Source organism: Ornithodoros turicata, unplaced genomic scaffold (genome assembly GCF_037126465.1).
Source record: "Ornithodoros turicata isolate Travis unplaced genomic scaffold, ASM3712646v1 Chromosome54, whole genome shotgun sequence".
NCBI classification, from domain to species: domain Eukaryota; kingdom Metazoa; phylum Arthropoda; class Arachnida; order Ixodida; family Argasidae; genus Ornithodoros; species Ornithodoros turicata.
In genome coordinates this window covers 592,503-618,737 of record NW_026999382.1, presented here as the reverse complement: position 1 = coordinate 618,737, position 26,235 = coordinate 592,503, and the positions used below count along the sequence as shown (strand labels likewise).

The 26,235-nt window shown below is 43.0% G+C and overlaps 1 protein-coding gene across 2 annotated transcripts in view; it reads left to right on the top strand.

Annotated features, from left to right (window-relative positions):
• The first annotated feature begins 4,548 nt into the window (after positions 1-4,548).
• Positions 4,549-26,235, top strand: part of LOC135374360 (2-hydroxyacyl-CoA lyase 1-like) — a 77,646-nt gene continuing 55,959 nt past the window's right edge. Inside the window, exons 1-8 of one of the 2 annotated variants that reach the window (XM_064607354.1) lie at positions 4,549-4,593; positions 5,003-5,169; positions 11,388-11,492; positions 11,556-11,596; positions 14,971-15,051; positions 16,528-16,600; positions 19,798-19,875; positions 23,503-23,710. In XM_064607354.1, coding sequence (XP_064463424.1) covers positions 5,113-5,169; positions 11,388-11,492; positions 11,556-11,596; positions 14,971-15,051; positions 16,528-16,600; positions 19,798-19,875; positions 23,503-23,710 — 643 coding nt within the window. In that variant the 5' untranslated portion in view covers positions 4,549-4,593; positions 5,003-5,112. Of the gene's footprint in view, positions 4,594-5,002; positions 5,170-11,387; positions 11,493-11,552; positions 11,597-14,970; positions 15,052-16,527; positions 16,601-19,797; positions 19,876-23,502; positions 23,711-26,235 lie in introns of those variants that run through there. The other variant, XM_064607353.1, reaches the window with a different exon arrangement.

The window sequence follows — 26,235 nt, the reverse complement described above, 5'->3', positions numbered from 1 at the left end:
ATAACTTAACTCGCTACTTTTGCGCCGTGGTAATTTTCAGAGGAACTCCTTTTTCAGGTAACTTTGCCAAAGTAACTTAAGCTACGTTCCAAGTTACCAATTCGCTTTTCACTCACGTCCACTCATTTCCTTGCTTTCTTTACGGTTCTTCCACAGCATTTTATGTCATAAAACATGATGTCCAGTCAATGACAGTATTCTGTTCAGGAAGTAAGAACGGCTGCTATTGAAATGAAGCTGAACCATCGTGTGCAGACAGGGAATAAGATGTAACACGTTCGAATTGTTGGACATAAACGAAAACTCAACGCAGGCAACTCAGGGTCGAACTCAGCTGCACCTGTGTAGTGTTATTTTGTGTCCGAAGTAACTTGGGAGCAACTCGTTCTTTTTTTTAAGTAACTCTGTAACGTTTCAAGCTACGTTTCGGGCTCAATAACTTAGTTGCATTTTTCACACGGTAACTTTGTAACGAGTTCGCTTTGACGGGCAACTTCTCGATCTAAGCTTTCAACTCTGCATGCTTTTTGTACACTACATAAAGTAAGATACTTTTGCCCCAGTGAGTTTGTTGCGTATTTTAAATGCATGCAAGTGAATTCCTAGAGGTGCATATTTTGAGCAAGATAAATGAGTTTTTCATGCATGTGTGTTCAACTAGCTTTTAGTGGATATAAATCTGGCCTCTACATATGTCGCATGCATTATTACTTTCTGGAGGTGTTCTGGGAAGTCGAACTTGTTGGGCACAGCGTCAGGCCTCAGTCGAACGGTTTGGCCCGTTCTGTCGAAGCATTTGTTTTTAAAATGTTTTTGCTGCAGACCAGTGATGTCGTCGACGGCGTCCAGTCCTTTCGCCTGACATTTACCGCACACTTTGTTTAAATGTTCTGGGCGGCCGTGAGGGAACCTGCATTGAACAATTTATGCCATCAATTACGGAAGGGATGACAAGGCTAATCCAAGCAAGCAATCGTCGATACCGTGACCAACAAACTGAGCCGTAGATATCACAGCTGACAAGCGCACTTCAACGCTTGCTGAGTGCCGAGACCATACCCGTGAACTGCAGGAAGGCTAGACTATCACAATGACTCTATGCAGATAACGTACGGCTTAAGGTTTAACGCTTAGATCTTGAGATACGATTCACAAAGTGCCGCGCACATGCATCAACAGCAACGTTTTGTCACTTCGCTCGTGGACTAATAAATCACATTTATTTGTAAAACCATGTCACTTACTTGTGAAATGTCGTCCCCGGTGCCTTGCCAGTACGATCAGCACACCCATAACCACAGCAGGCGGGCATGACACCACAAAAGTGCTACGCAAAGGCGCATGCACATAATGCAGCTGAGTGGCGGACGGCAATGTTTTGAGCTTCCCAAGATGGCGGCCGGCGACCGTACGGTTGCACCCTCAATCCGGAGAACACAGAGTAAACAGGACACTGTTGCCAGACCTGTCGTAGCGAAGGATTAGAAATTTGATGGCCACTACACCTTTTTCACACCAATTCTCGAAATTACACCCTGCAAAGCGGGACATTACACCCATTTCAGACCAAAAACAGGGTGTATTCTTTTTCTTGAGGGTGTAATAAGGGAGTAAAGAAATTGATACACCCCAAATACACCCCAATTACACCTAAGAAGGAATTTTATTTTGTAGAGTGTAGGACTTTATGGCTTCAAATCATTTATCAAGAATACTCGCTAAAGTTTTGCCAAAAAAGCAAGACACAGGTACTAAACAGTGAAATGCAAAGTCACACAGATTAAATTATGTACTTGATGCGTACTTGAAGTACTTTGCCTAGTACTTTAGGAAGGAAGTTGCCTCAGGACAGAAGCCGCCGATATTTCGAACAGAGACTGTTCTTCTTCTGGGCACCGTCCTCATCATTGGCATGGTATTTAAAGGGTTAGGTGTGACGTGTTTAAAGGTTCATGCGAATTGTGGGTCAACAGCCCGGAGGGAAGAAAGGGTCCCTGCGGGCTTCTACGGCCGGAGTGAATGGCTGCTTTGTTAGGGTGTGGAGGGGATTATGTGAACGTATAGGCTACAGACCGGTTACAGAAAATGGAAGGTTCACGAAAACGTGGACGAAACGGGACAACAGGCAAGGATTGGCAAGCATAGCGAAAGATAAGGAGGTTAGTGGTTACGTGGGGAAAATTCCAGAACAAGCAGTTTTTTTTAAAATGATATTTGTAATACAAAGTTGTGGCATGCAATAAAGAATGCAGAAAGCAGTGGCCATGCAGAACATAACAGATGATGATGGGGGTAAAAGGGAAAAGCATATTTTATTTGTGAAGTGTTTCTAGGGTGCCTTGTGATTTGTTGATACCGGACGGGTGAAGAGCGTTGAACTTGTATATGAGATAGGACTCCCTATCACGTCTGTCACGTGTGGATCTAAACCCGGTTTCTAGAATATATAGTTTAATGTTGTCAAAATTGTGACCAGGAACGTTAAAGTGTTCGGCGACTGCTTTGGGGAGTTTGTTGGACGTGTCGGTCCTGTGTCCGGTAAGGCGGTTGTTCATTTGTTGGCCGGTTTCACCAATGTATTGCATAGAGCAGTCGCCGCATTCAATGCAGTATATGACATTGGAGCTTGTGCATGTGAATGCGTGGTTAACGGGGTGGCTGTAATTGCTCGCAGTGCTTTTGATGGAGTTAACGTGTTGAACGTGCTTGCATGTTTTGCAGCGCGGGAGGTTGCAGGGCCGTGTTCCCGTGTACGGGGCGCTTGTTTTGCTGATTTTGGCATTGACCAAGGAGTGTGCTAGGTTTCTTGCGCGTCGGTATGTCACCTGTATGGGATGGGTGAATATATTGCTAAGTCGGTCACTGCTTTGGAGGAGGGGCTCGTGCTTCTGTAGAATGGCTTTGATGTTTGGAAGTGCGTTGGAATATCTTGTGATGAAGCTTATTTGGCACGCGTCAGGATTTTTTCGGTTTTCCAGAACCTCGTTTCGATCGAGTGTGAGTGCCTTGCGACGGAATTCGGTTAGGAGGGAGTCTGGATAGTCCCTTTGGGCAAGTGTACTGCAGAGTTCGTCAAGCTTCTCAGCGTAATCTGTGTCGTCTGAACAAATTCTGCGTAGTCTTACACTCTGCCCATTAGGAATTCCAACCTTACAGTGGCGCGGGTGGTGACTCTTGAAATGAAGGTATTGTTGTTTGTCAGTTGGCTTTTTGTACAGGGTTGTGATGAGGTTGCCGTTGTCTAGTGATATTGTGGTGTCGAGGAAGTTAATTAAGTGAGTTGACTGTTGTGATGTGAACTTTATGGTGCTATGCGCGGTGTTCAGTAGATCTACGAACTTTTGAAATTCATGTTCCCCGTGTTCCCATATTATCAGTATATCATCGATGTATCGAAGGTACACAGTGGGTTTTAATGAGAGGGCGCTGAGAACTTTGTTTTCCAAGAAACCCATGAATATATTTGCGTATGTGGGTGCAACAGGTGTGCCCATACTTGTACCGTGTACTTGTAGGTAGTATTCGCCATTGACTACGTTTGCCATCTACGTTTGCCTAGTACTTTGTATTTTACTTCAAGTACATTTGGAATTGGACACTTTGTACTGTACCTGAAGTACTAATGATGCCAGGTACTTGGTACTGTACTTTAAGTATAATTTTGAGGTACTTTGCCCATCACTGTTTAGCACCACTTAGTGAATGCCCGCCCAGGAAACAAATCAAACCTCGAACCTCTCCGGTACTCGCTCGACGCAAAATTGCAAAACTTGTAGCGAAGGGCATCAATACTTACTGGGCTATTCTGCCCTTATGTTACATTCTTTACATTACATTTTATGTTACATTCTTGCACATTTGTACATTTAGATTCATTGTTATTGTTGATTAGTACATTGTACATTTAGATCAGTGGAGACAGGAATTTCGAGTGAGTGTTCTTTTTTTATAAATCCTTGTTGTCTCGACGTAAGATAAAAAGGTACAGGGAAAGACAGCAATACACAAGCGACGAATAAATGTTCGAGAGAAAGGAGCAAAAGACTAAAACAAAATCACGCTTGGAACAAAGGAGGCAGTGTTTCCCTTCAAAAGCACACAGGATATTTTTTTTTTCACAACTTCGCGACTGGAGAGTTTCGCAGTGCAGCAATATTTGTCAGCTTTCACACCTTATCGGCGTTCTAAGTATCGCATTTCAACACATCCGCAATATGTGAGGCACTGACAGCGGCATTTCATCCAGAAACACTGCGATATCTGCGTAGAAAAGCCAGAGCCTGCTGCGTCCGATCATGCCGTATCCCCACTACTACACGGAGAAGGCTGTAGACTGTAGATGTCAGAAACGTCGGAAACTGAGCAGAAACTTTGGAAAGGATGGCAGCAAAATGACGTTGACAGGTTCTACGAGGAAATCTAGTTATTAAAATATGTCTGCAGTAATTTTATGTCTGAAGAGATTTTTAGCAAAATTACTACAAAGTCACCTAGCGACATCTGGCGACATTTTTAGGCTTCTCTAGCGAGTTTCTTGCAACGCTTGTACAGCGCTGGCTTGTCTTGTTGTGACCGGTTTTCAAAGGTTTTGGCCACGACCTACTACTATACTAGAGACCTGGACGTCCGCAATGCTCCCAGCACCGGGGTAGTAGTTCTGGCAATCGCCGCTTGGCTATGGGATTTGGCGCTAGCTCGCACTATTTGTTACCACGTGACTTGTCGAAACCGCGGCGGTGTATGGTAGGCTGTGTTGACAACGACGAAGCAGCATAAGAGAGAGAGAATAGCGCGTGCTTAGCAACGGGCTTAGCAACAGCCTGTGTATCCCTAGCAGACCATGCTAGCAGACTAAAGACTGTGGCAAGGGTGATTCCCTCTCCCCAATAATGCTATGTGGCGCTTGCAGCGGTCACTAACGTAACTAACCCATGACCAGTCTCTCCCATAGGGGAGCGCCAGCTGTCCAGGTCTCTAGTATAGAGTAGGTCGTGGTTTTGGCTGCTTTCGGTTTTCGGTGGTTCACGTGCGGTGGTTGAAGTTGAAGTCATTCTCGGTACAGGTGCACTCGAAAGTTTTCGATATTTAAATTGGGTGCAAAGCGCACTAAGAATGGCGTCGAAAGCGATTGATGGAGCTAAAGTACTTGTGGAGGCACTCCGTAAACAAGTGAGTATTCATCTATGAAGTTTTTCTCGAAAGTGCGTCGCCTGCTTTTAGAAGTTGGTTTATGTCAGTCACCTGTGATTGAATCTAGGTTCAACTTGTATTAGAAGGGATCATTACTGTCCTCTAATATGTAACTAGAAAGTTTGAGCTTATACGTGCCCTTTGCTATCAGCAAGTATACTTCTGAGGCGTTGTATCTTTATGACGGCATGCTTTAACTCGATTACAACGGCCGGCCGTTGACCTCATCCATTGAGTGCCGAATCCAGTCTCAAAGCGTGTGTCATCGTTTTATCGCCACAAGTGAAAGCTATGCGAGCGAGCGCGAGCAAGAAGCTTCGTGAAAGTGCATAACGGACGTGCCACCAGACAAATTTGTTCTAGCTCTGATACTGCCTCACTGTAAAGCATTGACGGGCACTGTATTTATTTATTTATGCATATGCCTCAAAGGCCCTTGCGGTCGTTACGTGAGGGACCATCAAGACAGTTGAGTTAACAAAATAAAAAGAAATCTGAGCATGGCAATGAAAAACTGTACTGTGCAAAAATGAGTAGTTTGAACATAGGCAATCAACTGAACACACAGTGCATAATAAGTTATAGAATGAAAAATAAGAAAAACACGACACATTTAAGTAAGGTTAGGAACATTCAAGCTAAACCCAACAATCTGGCAAGTTCCAATTTAAATATGATGTGGCCAGTAAGGATAACTAGTGATTGTGGAAGGCTGCTCCATTCCCAGATGGCTAATGGAAAAAACGAATCGGAATGCTGAGTTATTCTGAAGTGGCTCAATTTTAAAATTGTGGTCTAGTCGAGGTGAAACATAGGATGCATGTATGCCGGTATAAAGATGGAAACTTGGCAATACATTTGTGCTTAATGTGAACCAGGGGAATATTAGGATGTTATTTCTTTGGATCTAACAGTGGACAGGATGCAGATAGGTGAAATGCAAGTTCTCCGAGTCCCCATCTTCCGTGCACATTTCATGGAACCGCATTACTCCAAAACACACGTAGGAAACTTGGTAGCATTCACCGTGCAGTGACAAGAAAGAGGCACTGCCATCACATTTTTATCCTAAAAGTTTAAAGAAAGGAATAAACTTGTGCTCTTCATGGACAAAAAGGGAAGCAGCTTGTAACTCTGCTCAAGTGAATTGGCCAAGTTACATGAATGGCTACGTAGTTCTTCCAGATGTTACTAGAATGGGAAAGTACCGAATTCAGGTAAAATTAAAAATACCTAATAAAAAGTAGCACAGAAGCAGTAATAAGGTACCCGCAACGCTAGTTTGAGGTTTGCTGCTTTAATATGACTCTTAAAGAAATTCCCGCAACGCTAGTTTGAGGTTTACTACTTTAATTGAATTGAATGTTTATTTCATCAAGTAATATTTGATAGGGAAAACTGGAAAGAAAAAAGCTACAGCTAGCTTGAATAGTTCTCAACTCCCAAACACTTGACATGCAAGAAAAAATAATTGATCCGAGCATACATGAGCATACAAGCAAGAGGGAAAGATAACAGCAAAAAATTTAAGCATTGTTTAAAAAGACTGGTATACGGTATGATAATGATTGGCATCCGTAGCTGATCCGGACACACGGGACGTTCCAGTTAATTTTATGGCGAATATTGTAGGAAGCTATACTTCGTTCTAGTTTAATTATTTCAAAAATTGAGGAGTATCTGCAAACATTTCTCTGTAAACACTGGTCTGTGTTCATAGAGATAGAAAACATTTATAATATTGTAAAGTTGAAAAAAAACCTTCTGTAGTCTCACGACATCCAATATTCGCAATTACACGAATTACCCTTTTTTTTTAAAGCTAGCAGATGTTTCAAATTACAGTTTCCTCTGTATACACTCAACATGTTCATCCCACGATGGATATTCCTTCAAAACTACACCTAAGCATTTGACAGAGCTCGCAATTAAAAGCAGTGTGCCATTACATACTGATTGGCTACTTACATGTATGTGTTTATTTTTCTGCCAAAAAATGATAGCTTTCGTTTTATTAGTGGTAATGCATAAGGAGTTTTCTGTGAGACATTTCACTAGGCGATAAAGCGCGTCATTTGCAGTGCCAATTAATGAATCAACATCAGCACCACCAAAAAATATACTGTTATTAATATGACTCCTAAAGAAATTGAAATGCAATGTCCCTCGTACATAACTCTTCCATCTCCATATTTTCTTCCTAATTTCCCGCCAATGACATCTGGAGAGGCAGCTGCTTGTGTAAACTTAGTGTAGGAGTAAGAGATCTGGTCACTGTAACCGTAACTTGCTGTTGAGGTTGATGAGCCACAAGAAATGCTCACGTAATTATGTGCTGCCTGGCAGGAACAGGCTAGGGTACAGTAAAGACAGTGCCTCATATAGAGTTTCATACCTAATTCTTCATAAAGCTTTTTCAGGCTCGTACAAGATACCCCCAAAAGTCAAAATTCAAGTCAGGTTACTGTGTACCGTTCCAGAAAAGTAACTGAATAGAGTACTAACAAAAGATGTTGGGCTAGTAGGTATACATACAACATCGTGAAATGTGCACAAAAGACAAGGACGAAGGATTGCACCACTGTTGCCCCTATCCTTTGTCCTTGTCTTTTGTGCGCGTTCCATGATGTGTTGAATAGAGTACTAAATATCCAATCTTGAAACATATTTGAGATACAGTATTAAATACTCTTGAAAGTAACTCATTAGTTTCAGGGGTGAGATTCACAAATACGATCACGTTGCAGCCTGCGCCGAGTTCTTCATCTACTGTACATTCGGCATGGAACCAGCACTTGGCCAAAACGGACAGATCGGAACGTAGCTGTCCTCCTGCAGCTCTGTAACAGCTGTTCCATTACCTTAAATATAACAGAAATTAAATTGAGAGGCTAGTATCGAAATGGATAACGGAAACGAGAATACTGCAGTAAAGAAAATACGCCCCTTCCCTGACGTGAAGCGGTGTTAGGCATCCGCTCTGCACGTGTTATCCTTGAACAGTTCACTGAATGAATCAAAGCTATGCTGTACAAGAACTGTTCTCTTTCTCAAGTCAAGGTGTACCTCCGTGCTCTGACTGTCAAACTCATTCATGCTGCGTGTTTAAACCTGTGTGTGTGACGCCATTATTCGTTCGCGCTTTGTGCAGGACTGGCTCCAAGAATGTAGGACAAATTGTGAAAATAAAGGAATGTGTGTCCTTAGTAATTTTTATTGCTTTGTAAAAACTTAACTGACAGAGTGTATCGGGTCAATGCATGAAGGCAATGTGTCAGTCTGTCCAGGTAATATGCCTCTTTATTCACGAATACGAGTTTTCCCCATTTTTAGCAGTCGTGAAATTCGCGAAAATGAATACGTGACAAATAAAAATTGCTGTATCTAGAAGTACATCAGACCAACGTGCGTTCTCGAATGTGCTCGCACAGGGATACGTCAGACTGACATATTCGAACCAAACCTCAAGTGGGTACATCAGATATTTGGGACAACTGCAAACCTCATACCTCTTAGTTTCGTGAAATATTTGAAGCTGAATGTATGGGGTTACATTTCTGAGGAGAGACATGTTGAAGGAGCTTTCATGTAGATTTTGATATGGGGATTAAATTTACTAAGACAAGATGGTGTAATGAAGGATACCAACCCATGTTTAAAGCTGTTGTGTGTTTCGTTCATAAAACACACTATGGGACGTATTACAATGTCTCATCCTATTCTATTTAAAAGGGCAGTGCATGCACTCCTATTTTTAAGCTTTTTATACACACTCTTAGCTCACGTAATGCGCGTTCCAACCTCCCGTCAACTGCTTGTAGCATTGAGTGTAGTACATTGTGAATTATAAGATCTTGTAGATTGTACTGTCTTCTAGTGCCGTGACAAACAGCATGTGCAATAGCTTTCGGAAATTATTTCTATTCAAGCAAGAACTTCTATGAAACATTATGGAGGTGTCGCTCGCTATACTGCAGCGTAGTGACTCACAGAAATACACTTATTGCAGAACCGTGGCTCTCTGGAAGCAACACTGCATTTCACTCCAGCACAAACATAATGGAACTAATTCAGACATTACTCACGGGATACTGAGGGGTCCCCAGTGATCCAAAATGTCGAATGAACCTCCTGAGGATGGTACACAGTGGACATTTTGAATGTCTAGTAGGTATCCAGATATGCGAGAAGACGTAAAGCGTGTTGAATGAGCAACATGGATGGCATCCTTGTTTCTTCACATTTGTTACTCAACCGACATGCTTTACATCTTCTTGCATATCTGGACACCTACTAGACATTCAAAATGTCCACTGTGTACGTGGATGAAGAAATTTCTAATCTTTTTCTTTTCTATCTTCTATCTTTTGAAAATCTAATTTGGTCCCTAAGATCTCCCACAATTTTGGTAAAATTTTAGAGCCTTATTGTTTTGCCCTGTTCTGTTCGACATGCGCATAGTTAATTTTTGTTTTATGAGAAAGGCTTTCTTTATGCACTCGATATCAAGTGACATAAACCGTGATATGGATATTCCAAGAGAATGAAACCTTTGACATGGTGAGGATGAAACCTTGAATATACCCCGGTCATTGATGTTTGTTTGTTGTTGCATATGTGTGGAACCTTTATTGTTTGGGGGAAAATCAGTGTTTTCCCTTCAGTTCATTTCTTTTCAGTGCAGTGTAATTTCTAATGAAAAGTGTCATGTGCTATGGATTGGCCTTTTGTGACATTGTTGCGATTCTAACTGAGGATGTCAGCAACTTGATGACATTGTTCATGTTGCTCAGTTATGAGGGATGTTAAGTAAAGGATAAAGGGTTCCCTGTAGCAATATTTCGACCCACATTAAAGGAGCATTAAAGTGGTATCTAAGATGGCCAAAAACTGCTGTCATCTTGTAAAGCAGTATATGAAAAGCATTCCCACAAAATATTTCTGTCCAAAGTTGTTTCACCACGGTGCAATTAATTTGGAAAATCGCTGCCGCGGTGACAGGTCGAAGCGCCCCAACTGCAGACCACACCCACTCTACTGTGACGTTGGTGGTAGAGGGCCCCTCATTCGTTCGTAGGAAAAGCCGTCTGCTACAAACATTGAGAGCTGTTTCTTGTTGACTTCTATTCTTTATATGATTTATATCACATTTTCTAACAAAAAACAAAGCATATATGCAGCCTGAGAAAATAAGATTACAATCACAAGAGTCATATATCCGTGGCTTCTGTGCAATCTCAGAATTCACAGTAGCAGAAAGCAAGAGATGGCAGCTGTATTGTGCCGCCACCTGTTAGCCACTGAACCAACTGCGCGGTGAAAACGGTCGGACAGCCTGCGCACCGTCGGGAAGCACGGGGTTTTCGCTGTACAAGACGCAGTTAATTTCAGGCTGCACCACTCGTTCTTCCTGTGGTGTCTGCGGTCCCAAAAAATCGTGGTTGTGTCGTGAACAGCCTTCAAACCCTCCATTTCGGACATCACGTAGCCGGAGAACGCATGGCGTCTCCGAAGCGGTAGCAGACGCTCCGGCCTGCGCGGTGTTGTTCACCTCGATCATGTCATCCCAGGTCCAATGAGGAGCGTCCTTACCGCTTGCGTCACACGGCGCTCATCACGTGTCTATCGTGAAGGCAAAGGAGGGTGTTTCATGCACGGGAGGTTCAGGGAGCTATTGCAGGCGTCCCAATTTCGCTGCGGTTGCACTAATTGTGGGAAAACTGTTTTCGGCCGCCTAACATTCCATACTGACCAAAAACAGAAACAAAGTTGTGGGCCTCTAGACTGCTCCTTTAAGCAATCCGCAGTCTGATCACTGCAGCCTAACCCACAGTCATAATTGTCTCCTGCAAATTTTAGTTAGAACTTCAAGTTAGTAAGTTGAGTGTGTCTCAGCTTAAATTAGAATTAGTGTTTGTTGTCATTCGTTCTTTAGAACGAGGGAAATTTAAAAATGCGAAAAATAAAATACAATTTGAAAAATGTCATAATGGTAGTAGGTATGGGGCTAATGGGATCCGTGCGAGTTGCTACGCAGGACGTTCCTCACTGGGAAAAGCAAATAAGGCTCATTTGCATAATCACACACACAGAAACAATTTCTTTGGCTCTTATGGGTATTTTTGGGAAACACTGACATTTGCAACCCTGAGCTTGGAATAAAAGACTGACTTTTTTGTTCTTTCATCCGCTACTAGGGAGTGCAGTTCATCTTTGGAGTGGTGGGTGTTCCAGTGTTTGAAGTAGCACTTGCGGCTCAGCAGGCTGGCATAAAGTTTATTGGAATGAGGAATGAACAAGCGGTAAGGAGTTTTCCAGTATAGCACATTGATCATTTAAGGTGCTAATGTATGCCTACCCAGTAGGCATGCTATGCAGCGGGTGCCATGGGATACCTTACAAAGAGGTGGGTGTTCTTACTTGCTTTGTATTTGATGACAGGTCACTCATGCTTTTTGATCCCAACGAGATGGCCATGCTAACAATTCCAGCCATCATGCCATTAATGCTGCACGTAAACAGGGTGTTGATTTCTGTTACATATTGTTTGTAAAAAGCTATCGGGTGGGTTTTACAGCCAGGTTGACACTTTCTGGAAAGATGTTGTGCAGCTGACAGTTGTCTATTTAATTAAACTCCACTAATTAGCCTTTTAATTATAGACTTAAAGAGGACAATGCATATTTTGAGCCAGTTGCATGGGGCATACGTAGAATTACCGGGCGCCAAATTTTGTGGTGACGAAACTGAGGTGACCCAGTCAGCACAAATTCTTGGAGTGACATTGTTGCCGCCTTTGTTATGCTGCAACAATGTTATGGAAACAACATTACAAGAATGTGACATTGCACTGCTGATGTGGCATTGCTAAGGACTGCCTCGGTTATTTTGCAGCAATGTTGCAGAAACCACATTGTAAAAATGTGCCATTGCAAGGTTAATGCAACATTGCTAATGACCAGTCATTTTACATGGTAGCAATGTTGCAAAAGCAACAGTGGAGGAGCACTTTGTCTTGCTGATATATGTGCTACATAGCACAGTATACGTACATATTCAGTAATGGTCCTGGAGAGACTTTAGGAGAATGGTTTGTTGAACAATCTACCGGAAAACCTGGAAAAGCCACAGAGAGGATTCGAACCCATGTTACCTCTTTAGTCTTGGTGTAGAAGGCGACCATTCTAACCATAGGCGCCGACTGCGGGGGGGCGCGGGGGCCCTTGCCCCCCCGGAACATGAACTAGGGGGGGTGCCGCCTCCCCCGGGAAGTCCTGCTAAGAGGCTGACACCAACCTTTGAGGCTCGGCGTGCCCGGGTGAAAAGAGCGAAGAGGCACAAACCAAAAATGAATCTTGCAATTTGTAAAATATGTATCCGCCCACCATACTCATTATCACAGTAGAAGGTGAGGCGAAGAAACACAGAGGATGACACAACACATAGCCTGAATTTCGCCCAAAGCAATCAGATCAGCAGTCGAAAAGGTACCAGCAGTTGCCAGTGATGTGTAACGGTAGGACCTTCGGAATCTTCATATTCGTTGGGAGCGGGTTCAACTCCCGCTGCTCCATTTCATTGACCATATTCATTGTATTGCGCGCATTTCGGGTCAAACACCGAGGATTTAATACATTTTGTTCTTTTTGCACTCAGTTTTCAAAGGCGTAATGCCTTCAGTTGTGCACATGTTCACTGTTTACGTTCTCTGTTTTTTCTTTTGTTTTTTCTGTTCTTCCTTCCTCTTATTTCTATACCAGTTCTGCATAGTACATCATAGGATCCCGCCAGAGTGTGTGATTCTTCAGCTTTAGTTTTGTGTTCTTCATTTTTCTTTTCCTTTACATTCCTTCAGTAATGTCATCGTTATGTTAGATTTATGCAATGTTTGAAACATGGCATGAGTATTAAAACGAATATATTGCTACAACGATAAATGTGGGCATGAAACATCGCTGCAACACTTGTACATTCCGGTAACATTGATGCAACACATTTACAACATCTTGTGCTGTCTGGGGAAAGCGGTCTGAATGAGTGCACGAAGTGCAACCTCCCTGTGTCGTGTAGCTCAAAAGACGCTCAAAGACTGTGCATGAGCCTCATTGCCATGGAAGTGAGCACCGTTTACGTTTGACACATAGAGAGTCCTCCCTCAACCAGTGAGATGAGTTTGTGGTCCAGACCTACCCTCCCTTGTTATAAGTAGGAGAAGGTGAATGACTGGCACGCACCTGGTAGGAAACAAATCTCGTTTGTATCATACAAACTGCAAAGGTGGTCCTGCATCGACATCTTCTCAACGGTTCTCTGCTCAGTTCCAAAAACAAAAGTCGCAGGCCTGTTTCGCTGACGTTTGCAATGAACGGATACTTGAGGCTAACGCCAGAAGTGTCTTGACCACTCGGTGCCTGCCGGAAGTGGTCGTCAGCATAGCTGTGTGCTTGCACTGGCATGGACAGACAATGAAAGTAGCAGACAACCAAGTTTGGGTACAAATAGGATGGGCAACACAATTGAGGGACATTCCTCTCGAAAAACGAACTGAGTATAGTCATCCCAGTTACTCAATACCTAGATTCTCATGGCCTTCCCTGTATCCTTGAAAGCCACAAAATGGGAGGACTGTTTATCGCATTCTTCTTGTTCATGTTTGTGGGCTTCTATTACCAAATTGTACGTGTGCAGTGTAAGCATGACTCTAAGCATCGTAAGAAAAAGACTGCTAGGGGCTCCGAATGCCAAGCATCGCTGATGCCGTGGTAGGGACTGTTGCCATCTGTGGGTGGCCTGAGCGAATTTCCATTGGGCCGTGTGACAGCCGTGAAGCTCGATGCTTTTCTGTCGAGAAAAAAGTCTTAGGCGTGTCCCACTTAGTACAAAGGTAGGAAGAATGGGCAGTTTGGCCAGGACCCGAAAAATATTTGTATGCTGAGAAATTCGTATCATCAAGGTTCTGCTGTAGACGCGTAGAAAACTGGCACCAGGGAATACAGAAACTCGAGTGGCTCTGACGCCATGTCAGTTGTCTCCGCCACTGAGGAAGCACGAGAGAGGTCGCATGCTTGTGACTACCAATGGGAATGGCCAGAGCTCTGATGTCAGGGCCTGACAAGTATGTGTGTTTGATGGTTTATATCTTGCCATGAGTGTGAGTAACTGGGCTTGTTAATAAAGACTCACGATTAAAGCAGTAGGAACCTGGACAGTGCAGCTCACAAAACAGATTTGTGACCATTTTTATTCATCAACAGGTTGTTTTTCTGCCAAATTATTTTTGTTAAAGTCTTTGCCATGTTCATTCCCTTTGAGCTTTCTGTTTTTATGACTGTGCTGTAAAGGTTTTTAGCACTTTTAGTTATGATATCTCACCAGGTGTGGTACGTAGAAAAATATATTTTTTTTTTTTCTTATTGCTCTAATGTGCAATACAATGTGTGCATGATGTAAGTGAACCACATCTACCAAAGTGTTGCAACACCCTTGACTGGCCTTGACTGGCCTTGACTGGCACCACCTTGACATCTCGCTGTCGCACAGTGTCTCACAAAAAGTGTCAACCGTGCTGTAGGACCCACCTGCAAAAACAGCATCTGCGTAACTTTTGTAACTTTTTATAAAAAATCTGCAGCATGTAAAAATGAGTGCCCTGACTTATGTCTGTGCAATTTCTTATGTCTGCATTATGCCCCTTATTTTTCATTTTATTTATTTATTTTATTTTTATTTTTTTGTCGTAGCTGCATTGCTAACACGTTCTAATTTGTCCTGCTGCTCCAGACCTGGTGTGTGCCTCGTTGTATCCGGTCCAGGCCTGATCCATGCATTGGGTGGATTAGCAAATGCACAGCTAAATGGATGGTGAGCTCAAAACCGACAAGTAGCCCCTACTACAGTTGTATCGGCCGCTACCAAAAATATGGTATTGCAATACTGACACTCGTTACTTGAGTGGAACATAGTAAAATACCGATATTGATACTTCCTTTTTAAGGTAACAAAGTACCACTGCTTTTACTTAAAAAAGTAATGTGATACTTTACCCGATACTTTTGCTAGAAATACGAAGAAGTTACATGAAATCTCGCTTATTCGAGCACTCCATTTGGATAACAATGAATTGGGAGAAGACAATTTTATAATAAAATGCAGTTCATTTGTCACACAGCCTAGACACTTTGATGCATAATGTAAAAACCCCGAGACTAGGGAACACGAAGGGACAGACACAACACGAAGTCTTCAGCACGAGACTTCGTGTTGTGTCTGTCCCTTCGTGTTCCCTAGTCTCGGGGTTTTTACATTATGCATCATCTTCACCAGCTCGCTTGCTTCCTAGCCATTTTTTCATTAGACACTTTGGTTGACTTCTAGCAATAGCTGGCACTCAGAGTCTGTCATCCTAGTATGCTTTCCTCTAAGCATTTCTGCACAGACACTGAGCAAACATTCTGCTGAAGCACTAGAGGGAGCTGCTGTGCTCATTTTTTTAAGGCAAGGTGACCATTCAGAAATCTGTCATTGTCAACACTAGACAGATCCGTGATAATAAATAAAGGTAAGAAATATGACAGGTGGGGGCTCTATAAAAATATCTGTATCGGTGATGCTACAGGATCACATTACCACAAATTTGTAACAAATACATTTTTGATACCATTTCAAAAACGTACTGTGATCTGCGCTTGGATACTGAGAAAACGTATCAGTTACGGTAATAGCGTTACGTACAACACCGCTACTAGAACACTGCGTGAATCGGATATATTGGTCTGAAGTTACCAAGTTCTGTCCCAACGTATCTGCAGAGAACAGCCTGTGGCCGCGAGGCCTGATCAACAAATTTATGTATTAGCGTGTTCAACTTGAAATTAAGAAGGAAAATAAAACTAGCTTGTCAGCTATGTATGTTGTTGGAGATGAAGAGACACAATAACGTGCCAGAGGAAGTACTGCAGCACTACCATGCGCCATCAGTAGGGGTGCACACTTTCTGCCGCAGCATAGTGCTATGCGGCCAGTCTTAACAGTCTGTATGGAAGCAGAGTGAGTACGACGGACTGCTCTATCTGGTGCAGGAGGAGGGAGACCTCTCTGTCTCCAGCTATCCTATCTTTGACGCAGTAACAGACAGACTCAATTTCTTTTCTTTCAGTCTGTTGAACCAACCCAATTATTTGAATATTGGGCCCAACAAAAACGTTTGCACTGGACCCAAGTCCAGAGTGAAAGTAACTGTAACACTCGAGGCCAGCCTTGGCCTGGTCAGTGCACTACTTTAAACAATTGATGATTGTCGCATCTGGATGGAATGTAACCGTTGCCTTGTTGGCATAGGCCTCTCTTGCTCGTAGGTGGCTCTTGTGACCAGGGTGTCGAAGGTCTGGGTGCCTTCCAGGAATTTCCTCAGGTACTGTACTCTACTCAGGGGAGACAATGTGTGGTCATCCTCTTGGGAAACCATGGAGGATGACTGTGTGTCTGCTAAGGTTGCTGTCCCCACTGACTTCGTAAGCCAACTGGTTAGACTTTTCCGGGTTGAATGTTATTTTTGGATTTGGGGGGAGGGCGGGTGAATCAGGCGCTATTTTGATATCTGAAATTCACGGTGAAATTGGGTGTTATTGGATGACTTTTTTCTTCCAAGCCAGCCGCCCATGGTCAGAGGCACGCATATTCATCAAACATGCATTTCTCACACTTTATAGTCACAGACATCACATGATACAAGATTGAGTGTTCTTCGTATAGTTTATTTGTTGAATTAATTTTCATGAGATGTATGCACAGATTTCCACTAAATCATGTATGTGATACATGTGATATAGCGTAATACGTGATTAGGATTCAGGAATAAATGGCTTTTACCAGCTTTTCTCGAATGTAAGACAACATTTTTTTGTCAAAATCCTGCGTTCTGGTGTCGGGGGTTGTCTTAGATTCATATGTCTGTGCCACAACGAGGTTAGGCGGGCGATGGGAACGGGCAAATAGCGCAGCGCGTCCATTACCACATGTTGTGGTTGTCAGCGCCAGTGAGGGCAAAACAAATGAAGCAACGCACGGACTGACGTGGCGTTTGAATGCAAAGTTACCTCGTTTCACACTGAATGTAGCAACAATTTAGCGGCAGCAAGGTGGTTTCAAGTATCAAAGTAAATGTTAGACGATGGCTGAAAGCAGCAAAGAGAGATAAAGAATCGGTGCTTGGATTTTGGACGCTTGATGCGATGTGCTTGACAACGTTATCGTGCACACTTTTAAAAAGTATGGTTTGTCTAACGCTTTGAACAGAATGGACCACAATGGGCTGTGGGCAGACAACGACAAAGAAAACCACAGCAAGTAACGATGAATAAATAGTATTGTGTACCGTTTCCAACTGTTATACTGCCTCCCAATCTCTTGAACAAAATGGAAATACATAATGTTATGAGGCTGGAACACAGAAGAAAGGACAACACAACACACAAGCCTCAACTGCATAAGAACAATGAAAGAAGGAAGTCACTGAGAAGGTTGGCCAGCTGTAGGGCTCAAACCACAAAATTTCTTTATGAGTGACGAATTTCATCAGCGTAGAATATGTTGAAATGATGAAAAACTCTGACGCTGACGAAAGAAAAACTCACACTGACAAAGAACTCAAAAGAAATTTTCACTGATGCTCCTGGGGTCACATTCCGTAGGTCACGCAATATACGAGACTTACTGACCTCCTCCAATTGCGGTCGGCATATTTCTGGTTGCCACCTTGCAACAGTAATTGGTGGCAAACCTGCCATTTTATTCTACCAGCTCTGTCCATCATTTAAGCTCGAAAACTATACGAGGCTTACACTGCAATTCCTTTAATCTTAGCTATTTAATTGCGCGTAACCTACGCATTAAGCAATACCTCGGACATTGTTCATAATCACCCGACCACAATACTTATACAATTCATCGTACCGGGACATGATTTAAACTCTCATTTAACCGTTGTTATCTTGGCTGCATTCACATGAGCCAGCTTTCTGCACCAACTTGGACAAACTTCAAGTGTTGCCGTCTCTGCGTTTACACGTACAAACTTGGTAACTCCACTGACAAACAACCTTACGGCAATCTGAGTATATGAGTTCACACCCAACTGCTAGTGCCTTTTTTTCTTTCAACTGACATTACTCAAACTTAAGTCTGTGTATTTCGTAAGATCACCAGCATCTCCAAAAAATGCCTATTGATACGTTTATGTGGCATTATTAAAAAAGAAAAAAAAATGTTTTCAGGTTCCCCTGTAGTATTTGAACCCATGCCAGGTAGTATGGCACAACCGAAATGACACACATGGAAATACTCCTCACGTTGATTGGCTAGAACACCACCCACTCTCCCAAGTTTTGAAACCACCGATTCGGAGCAACTGAAGCTGGTCGGGGTTGTTGGTGTCAGCCGACTCGGACCAACTCCAAAGTTGGTCATATACAGTTCGTGGAGAAGCAAGATGCAAGCTTCGAATTTGTCTTACATCAGAATTCAATTACATTGAACGGAAAAAAACGAGAATCGTGGCGCTGTGACTACACGTAATGAACTTTTTTTGGTGGCCCATTACAGTCCTTCAAAGTGTAGCTTGTATGTCTGTCACAATTGATCATCTTCTTTGTTTCTTTTTTTCTTGCATATTTTCTATCATTTGGTCACTGCCTCACTGATTTACTTTTATTTATTTTGCTCCTTTCATTCCCTACATTTCTGATCTAACTGCTTCATACCAATCCCTCTTGGTCAACACATGCATGGAAGGCTAGGTTACTTATTACTTATACTACAGTACATCATTATTGGAAATGACCATTTATATATAGGTAGTGTGTTTGGCTCTTTCATGCATAAATATAGCCAGTTTTGGGTTTTAAAAGAATTTCTCCATGGGCAGCATTTTTTGAGTGACCAAGATGCCATGACATGAGAGTTAATTAAAGGTTAATCATACGCAAAAGAAAAGTTGTCTTCAAGGGGGGATAATGTGTACTTAACTGCTAGAGGACTCCATAATGAAGAAAGCCTGAGCTATGGGCAAAAAGTTTACTTTCACAAAAAGCGCAGAAATGTATTTACACGCTGTGTAAGAGCTATTAGGGAAACAGGAATGATGTCTATACGACTACTAGAAAGGGAGGTCCTCGTGTATTCACCCATAGCCAAAGATTTCTTCACTATGAGGTTCACCCGCCATCTCGCCTGCGTCCACTGTAAAAGTTGTCGATTTCGCTTTAAACATATTTTGGTGGAGGCTGTTGTTGACGCAGGAACTTAAATTCCCAAAGTTGTGTTTCTCGGTGATGTCAGTGTATCTACTTCGCGGGTACCTAAATTCGCGAAATTTCGGCGCTGCAAAAACTCCACAATTCATTGCACGTGAAAAACAAAACAAAACAAAAAAACGCTTTTACAGTATACTATAATATAATCTGTTAGAGGGCCTTTTTTCTTCCCCCCTATGGAAATGAGGCTGCACACGTGGAGCTCTTTGTGATTCTTATTTGACTTCCGAGACATCTCGATGTGCAGTTTTCACCTCTTGGTATCTCGATAACATTATTGTTTTCCTGTTCCAAATAGGTGCAGGCATGCCGCAACTACACCAAATATGCGTGTCGTCCCAGTTCAATTGGACTCATCCCTATGCATGTGGAGAAGGTTCGTATATCTATGCTGTTGTTGGGCCAGAATCCATTTGAATTGTAGCTGTCTGGCTGGACAAGTGGTTCGTTACGAAGAATATTATGTAATAATGTAATAATATGTTATTGACAAAAATGAAATGACAAGTGGAGAAAAAATGAAGTGCGTGAAATGAAAGTGAGCAATACTTTATGGTATAGTTATGTCCTCTGTGGCTGTATAAAAGGGCTCTTTGTCAGCACAGTGGTATCTTAGAGGAACGTTGAGGTGACCCCTAAATTTTTTCTTCGCTTTTCGGTGGAGCGTGTTCTCCAGCGAATAAAATGAGTTCCTGCGAAAGAATGATGAGCATAGGTGACCTGCAGAGCGGCACGAGGGCTCTTTTTCGCACACCTTTGAAAAGTTCCTCTCCTTGTGAAAAGAGTGCACTGCAGAACAACAGGGCTTTGTGACGTATGCTACTGCCCCCACGTGACCAGTGATGTACAGCAGTGCAGCACAAGCATGAAGGAGTGTGTGTGCTGTGAAGGGAAAACGAAGAAATGAGGCACGGAGCCTTCTCAATGTCACGCGAAAATAGTTTTGGCTGTGCGTAGCCGCTTTATCTGACTGCCTTTTTTTTTTTTTTTTTTTGATTGCACAGCTATAAGACACCAAGGAGCAAAAACATTTTGCATGGTGACTCCTGGTGGACAGCTTGACAGACGAGGCAGGATATCGAGCGACATTAAATGTCACCTCATTACTCCTTTAGCAGTTACATATACAACATACAGTGGAGACCACTTATCGTATTTGCTCGCAGAATTTTTGCACTTTTTCTCTCAAAAAAGTCAGAAAAATTGCGGGCTCGCAAATTCCGCGAGCACATTCTTTACGATATTTAAAGAACGCAAAGTTTCAAAATTTTAGTATGACGATCGTATAGGTTCCCGGTAGAGCTGATATTGACATAATCACTGCGTTGCGCAGGCACGAAAGAGGTACCCAAATACCACACAACCTCCGATGGTCGGGGGACAAAATGACGGCCCACTACCGCTCATATACCAGTGAAATGCAGTTAAACCTCGATCTAACGAACACCGATGTAACGAAGTTTCCCATTTCCTCAACCTCTTCCTCGTTGAACTCGATGTATTTTTCTGTCTCGATGAAACCAAGTCACTTCCATGTTCTTTCTCAATGTAACCAAGTTTCCAAGGCGATGTACCAACAAACCAGACCAAAAATGGTCGCAGACTTTTGTCCTTGGTGATATCAATGACCCGCTTTTAACGTGTCACCTTCCCCCTCTTTCTCATTCTCCTTGGGTGCCCGTTGCTTCCTCCCTCCCTAACTCCCTCTTTTTTCGTGTCTTGACCCCGCAATGGCACGACCGCCCACCACGTGTTTTGTCATGAGTGCGTGTCAAAAACGAATGGTCCTGTCTCTACAGGAAAAATTAGCCATTGTTACAGCCGTTGAAAGCGGACAGAAGAAGAAGGACGTGGCTGATTCAACATTCCGCAGAGTTCCCTGTCAACGATCCTGAAGGCCAAAGAAAACATTGTGAATGCTGTACAGTCCGGAACTAACGCCAAGAGGAAGCGGTTGAAAACCGCTTCGTTCGACGACGTGCATAAAGCTGTGTTTGCTGGGTTCACTGACATGCCTGCAAGCAAACTTGTACACGTTACCACGACAAAAGGAACTACACTAAATACGTTACCCGTTACCAAAGTAACAAAAGGAACACGTTTCCATTACTCGATAGTAACGAGTTACTTTTACGTTACCACGCTATTGCAGAGCCACAACCATGTCAAAATTGACACGCGCTTCATTTGGTCTGACAGTTTCCATGGAATTGGCTTTGAAGAATAGTTGGTACTCAAAATGGGCATCGGCTATTTTTGGTGCGTTTGCTCGAGAGAGCCTCTGTGGCAAGACTGAAAAATTGCTGTAGAAAGGCATGGTTGCATCAAATACAGCCACCTTTGTTTGGTGCATGTGTTGGATGTGTTGTTCCTTCTTTCTTTGTTCTGTGAATTCAAAGACAACAGCTGCTTTTATTCCCTTATTTTGGAACACTGTTAGGAGGCTACACGACGTCAGCATGATATTGTGCGTTTATGTAAACTGATAAATGCTACACCAACGTCTACAAGCCGTTGTTTAAGCTGGCTCTTTGCATGGCAGTGTATAAAGGTTGTTTCTACAATCTCATGTCCAAGCTTAGAAGGGTGTGTAGGACAGAGGCATTGTGGTAGAGAGGAGTGCATGTAGGGCAGGAGAGCGTAAGTCTGAGTAAGTCAGTCATCTGACTGAGCTCCAATTTTTGTCATGTTGGAGACATTGTGACATTTGGCCAATATATTGTTCTAGTATACAGTGATGTCAGGTATGTAGCATAGCACACGTGTTGCACCGTGCATAGCAGCAACAGAAAAGTTATGACTAAAGCACAGGTGGCTATTGAAGCGTACCGATCCGTGCAAATAACCGCGAGTTTAAGTGCATCGTACGCTATCGCCTTTGCGTATGTAAGCGATATCTGTGGTTGTTCAGCGCACGCACCAAGCATGAAAAGAGCTTGGCACATTGCGCAGAACCATCATGCTATCCTTTACATACGCAAAGACGATAGCGTACGATGCACTACAACAACTCAATCCATTTGGGTAATGGTTTGCGAAGCTGGCAAGTTCCTGGTGAGGTGAAACGTCTCCTCACTCATTGTTTCATCGGGCTTTCGTTCTGAATCTGTCGGTGCAACGAGAGTCTGATGTAAATAGTGAGCTTGCCAAAGTTTGATGACTTTGGAATGCTCAATGCATTTAGTAAGGTCTTTTACACATATTCAAAGGAAAAGGGGACCCTATATTGATCCTTGCAGGACGCAGATGTTAGAAACAACGAGAGGCAAAAAAGAATTTGTGGTATTTAACAGTTTAAGTTCAGTTGCTTAAAAAACTATCAGTCAAGGTAAGCGCTGCGCCATTAGCCAGTTGCTAGCGTAATAGTGTTTGTGTCCATGCTTGTCTGTTTCTTCTCCTTGCTTGGACATGTTTTAAGACAACCAAGAAATTGCTGCTTTTCTGCGTGATATATTACGAGTAGTTTTGTAATCACTGATCATCGCATTTTAATTTTGATTGTTCCATTTGTGTAATTTGTAGAGGTAGCTTAGATGAGTGTTGAGCATTGTCAGGGTGTCTACCAACCTGGAAAACAGGGAATTATCGGGGAATTTTGACGCATCTGGAAAAGACAATTGTCAGGGAACTTGCCAAAACAGCAGCTAAAGTCAGGGAAAATCGCAGACAAGCGCCATCACGATGCGCAGTGAATCGCGAGTGCTGATGAGTGGTTGAGCGGCCACACCGCAGCAACGTTACCGCGAGTAGCAGTTCGCCAATACGACGAGCTCGGAGGCAGAAAAGTAGGGAAGTCTTACGAATTTCTCAATAAATGATCCGTTTTATGAGGGATCCAAATGCCGAAACGTAGCAGGATGCACCAAGTTACCTTTTGTTTTGATCGGGGAATTCGCTTGAAACACGTAGTCTGTGAAAACCTGGAAAAGTGAGGGAATCTGAAGGCTGCAGTTTAGTAGACACATATTGTACGAGTACTCTACAAGAGCTGTTTGTTGTGCAGGCAGTACGCACAAGCTTGTATGGACGTCCAGGGGCTACCTACCTTGACCTTCCAGGAGACATGATTACGGGAAAGGTTCCCGCAGAGAGCGTGAGGGATGCACCCCTGTGTCCAGATCCTCCAAAAGTCTTTGCAGACCAACGCCTTGTCACTGAAGCTGTGCAGCTTTTGAAGACTGCTCAGAAGCCTTTAGTCATTGTTGGAAAAGGTTAGTTGATTATAATATGCAAATAACCTTCTTTTGCTTTTGTAACCCAAGAGGTCCCTCATGTGGGTTCTGAAAATGATATCAGCAGGTATTTGCTCTCCATGCTGTGGTTACGCAGTTTAAACTTTGATAGTGAGCGAACCAGTTTGTGACAGCCATCAGGTTTCATGTCCAAAAAAAGGAAAAACAAGTATACAGCTTGGCAGCAATAATGACTAAGGCCACCAGTTTCTGCTGCGGCAAATTCAAGATTCAAATTCGCAGCAAGGAGTAACAGGTGCTTGAAACGGGAAACAATTTATTTTCTCGGATAATATGGGAACAAAAAATATTGTATCAAATTACAGATTCGAAGCACAGTTGTGGCTCAGCATTACATGATATTTTGTGTTCTCCTCTGTCAGAGAATGCCATCTGTTGCCTACAATCATTTTATACCTGCTGAAATATCATTCAGCATCTACAGAGTTTATAGGAATAGACAAATACTTGATCGCACTAAATTCGGAGCAAACAACCTCATTCAGATAGCCCAATAATGCAAGCAAGGCATTAAACACCTTGTGAGAAGCCACTTGCTGACCCTCAGCTGTCCTAAGTAGACTTGCAACCTTTTTGCCGAATACCGCTATGCAACAGGTAGGATACTTGAGCTCTTGATCAAAAAAGCACACTTGACTCTCTAAATGCCCCAGCTTCGGGCTTACGATCATTTTATATACCTAGGGTTCCAGGTTTTCGGATTTATCCAAAAAAATCTTTAAAACACACTTCGGTAAAATTTTAAGCAATTCGGATTAATCCGAAAAACTCCGCTTGGCAAGTGTTTTCCCTGATAACTGGGTTATTGTTCTTGGTCTTCTTTTGCATCCTGGCTTTCTTCTGGCCTCCAATACCGGCCTCACTGCAACATAATAATGGTTTCCCTCTCCTAGCGTTTTCTTCGCCGTTCTTCTCGACCACTTGAGGGTTCACCGCCCGCAGTTATTCCCGATCTGTTTCCCGATTTCCTTGTCCTACGCGTGACCTAAGCACTAAAATAAGCATCGAACTGAGGTCATACGGAGTGGTCTTTTGAAAAGGGCAACTAGTTGCAATGCTGACAACAAGATGGGACGCAAGCGAAACCTGCCCAGCGACTACGTCAAGCTGTATCCTGATTTTGAGGAGTTCACATCGTCCGGCAATCGCGATGCAGAGGTTGTCGTAAGTACTGCTGCAGTGAGCACTGCACACGGAAAGGGTGCATTTGGAATTGTGGAACACCTCAGTGTGCGTCGCACGAAATGCATATTGTTAAGCTTGTGTCACTTTAGTGTTGAAGCAATGATTGTGAGAACTGCGTTGTTTGCTGCATGACTGTGCGTGGGTCGTCGAGCTTTCTCCGAATTTTGGATATTAACTGAGCTGTAAATCATACACTCCAAAAAGCTCCATTTTTGGAAAACACAACAAAAACAGAAAAACATCCTCCGGTAACGGCCAAAAATAAACTCCCAAAACCCGTATCCCTTTGTATACCCAACATACTGAGGGTCTGGATCCGCCCGTGCCCGGCACGGAATAATTGAGAAGGGACTTTGCGCATCTTCAAGATTCGGGTGATAGTCCCAGCATGCGCAGCGTAGATGGCTCGTGCCATACACAGATTGCTTACGAAAGTTCACGAAGCACTGATTGGGTCCTTGACCTTGACATCAGTCGCATGTTACCGTCGTTATTAAGCAAGAAGTGTGGCAGTATCTATTGGGAACATGCGGCACAAGATACACAGGCTGTCCGTGCGAAACGAAGGTACTTAGATTGGGTCACATGCGGAGCACTGTTGTCAACATAAGTTCTGTCAGTTCTCCGGGGTCACATGTACCTCGAAGTAGTTGCGAACGTGTGCAGTATGTACGTTTATCTGACAGTCTTTTGTGTGAACACCCAATACTTCGCCTGAGACGCTGCACGTCGTAGATCCCGCCAACGTCCTGCCAATTGCGTCCTTGACCCAATCAGATTTCCGCGAATTTTCGTGCAAAACCAAGAATTCTACAAAATTACCAGCAAGATATGTATGGGATTCCGCAAAATTGCATGTCAAACTAAGGATTCCGCAATGAATTACGGATTCCACAAGATTTTGTGGAAACCAGAATAGCGCAAATCGGGGGCCTTATTTATTATGAATTTCTCTATCTGTGATGTTGAAAAAAAGGAGATCAGAGTAGACATCAGTGATGAGCTTGATACTTTGTGTAACTATCCGTTCACAAGGACAAAACAAACGAGGTGTTGTGACATTCTGGAAAGTAACATGCCTGTCTTGTGGATGTCAATGATGTGGGTTTGACAACAGAAATTGGATTCAAATTGAATCCCTGTTTTACTGATGACCATAAATGCAATCCAAAGCAACTACAGATTTAAATTTTTGTTGCCAAATGAGATCTTTTTGAATCCCGATTTATATTTTCCACGTAAAATCAAATTCCTTTTTAAATCTGGAGTGACCATTCATTCAAGGCTGCACATCTAGT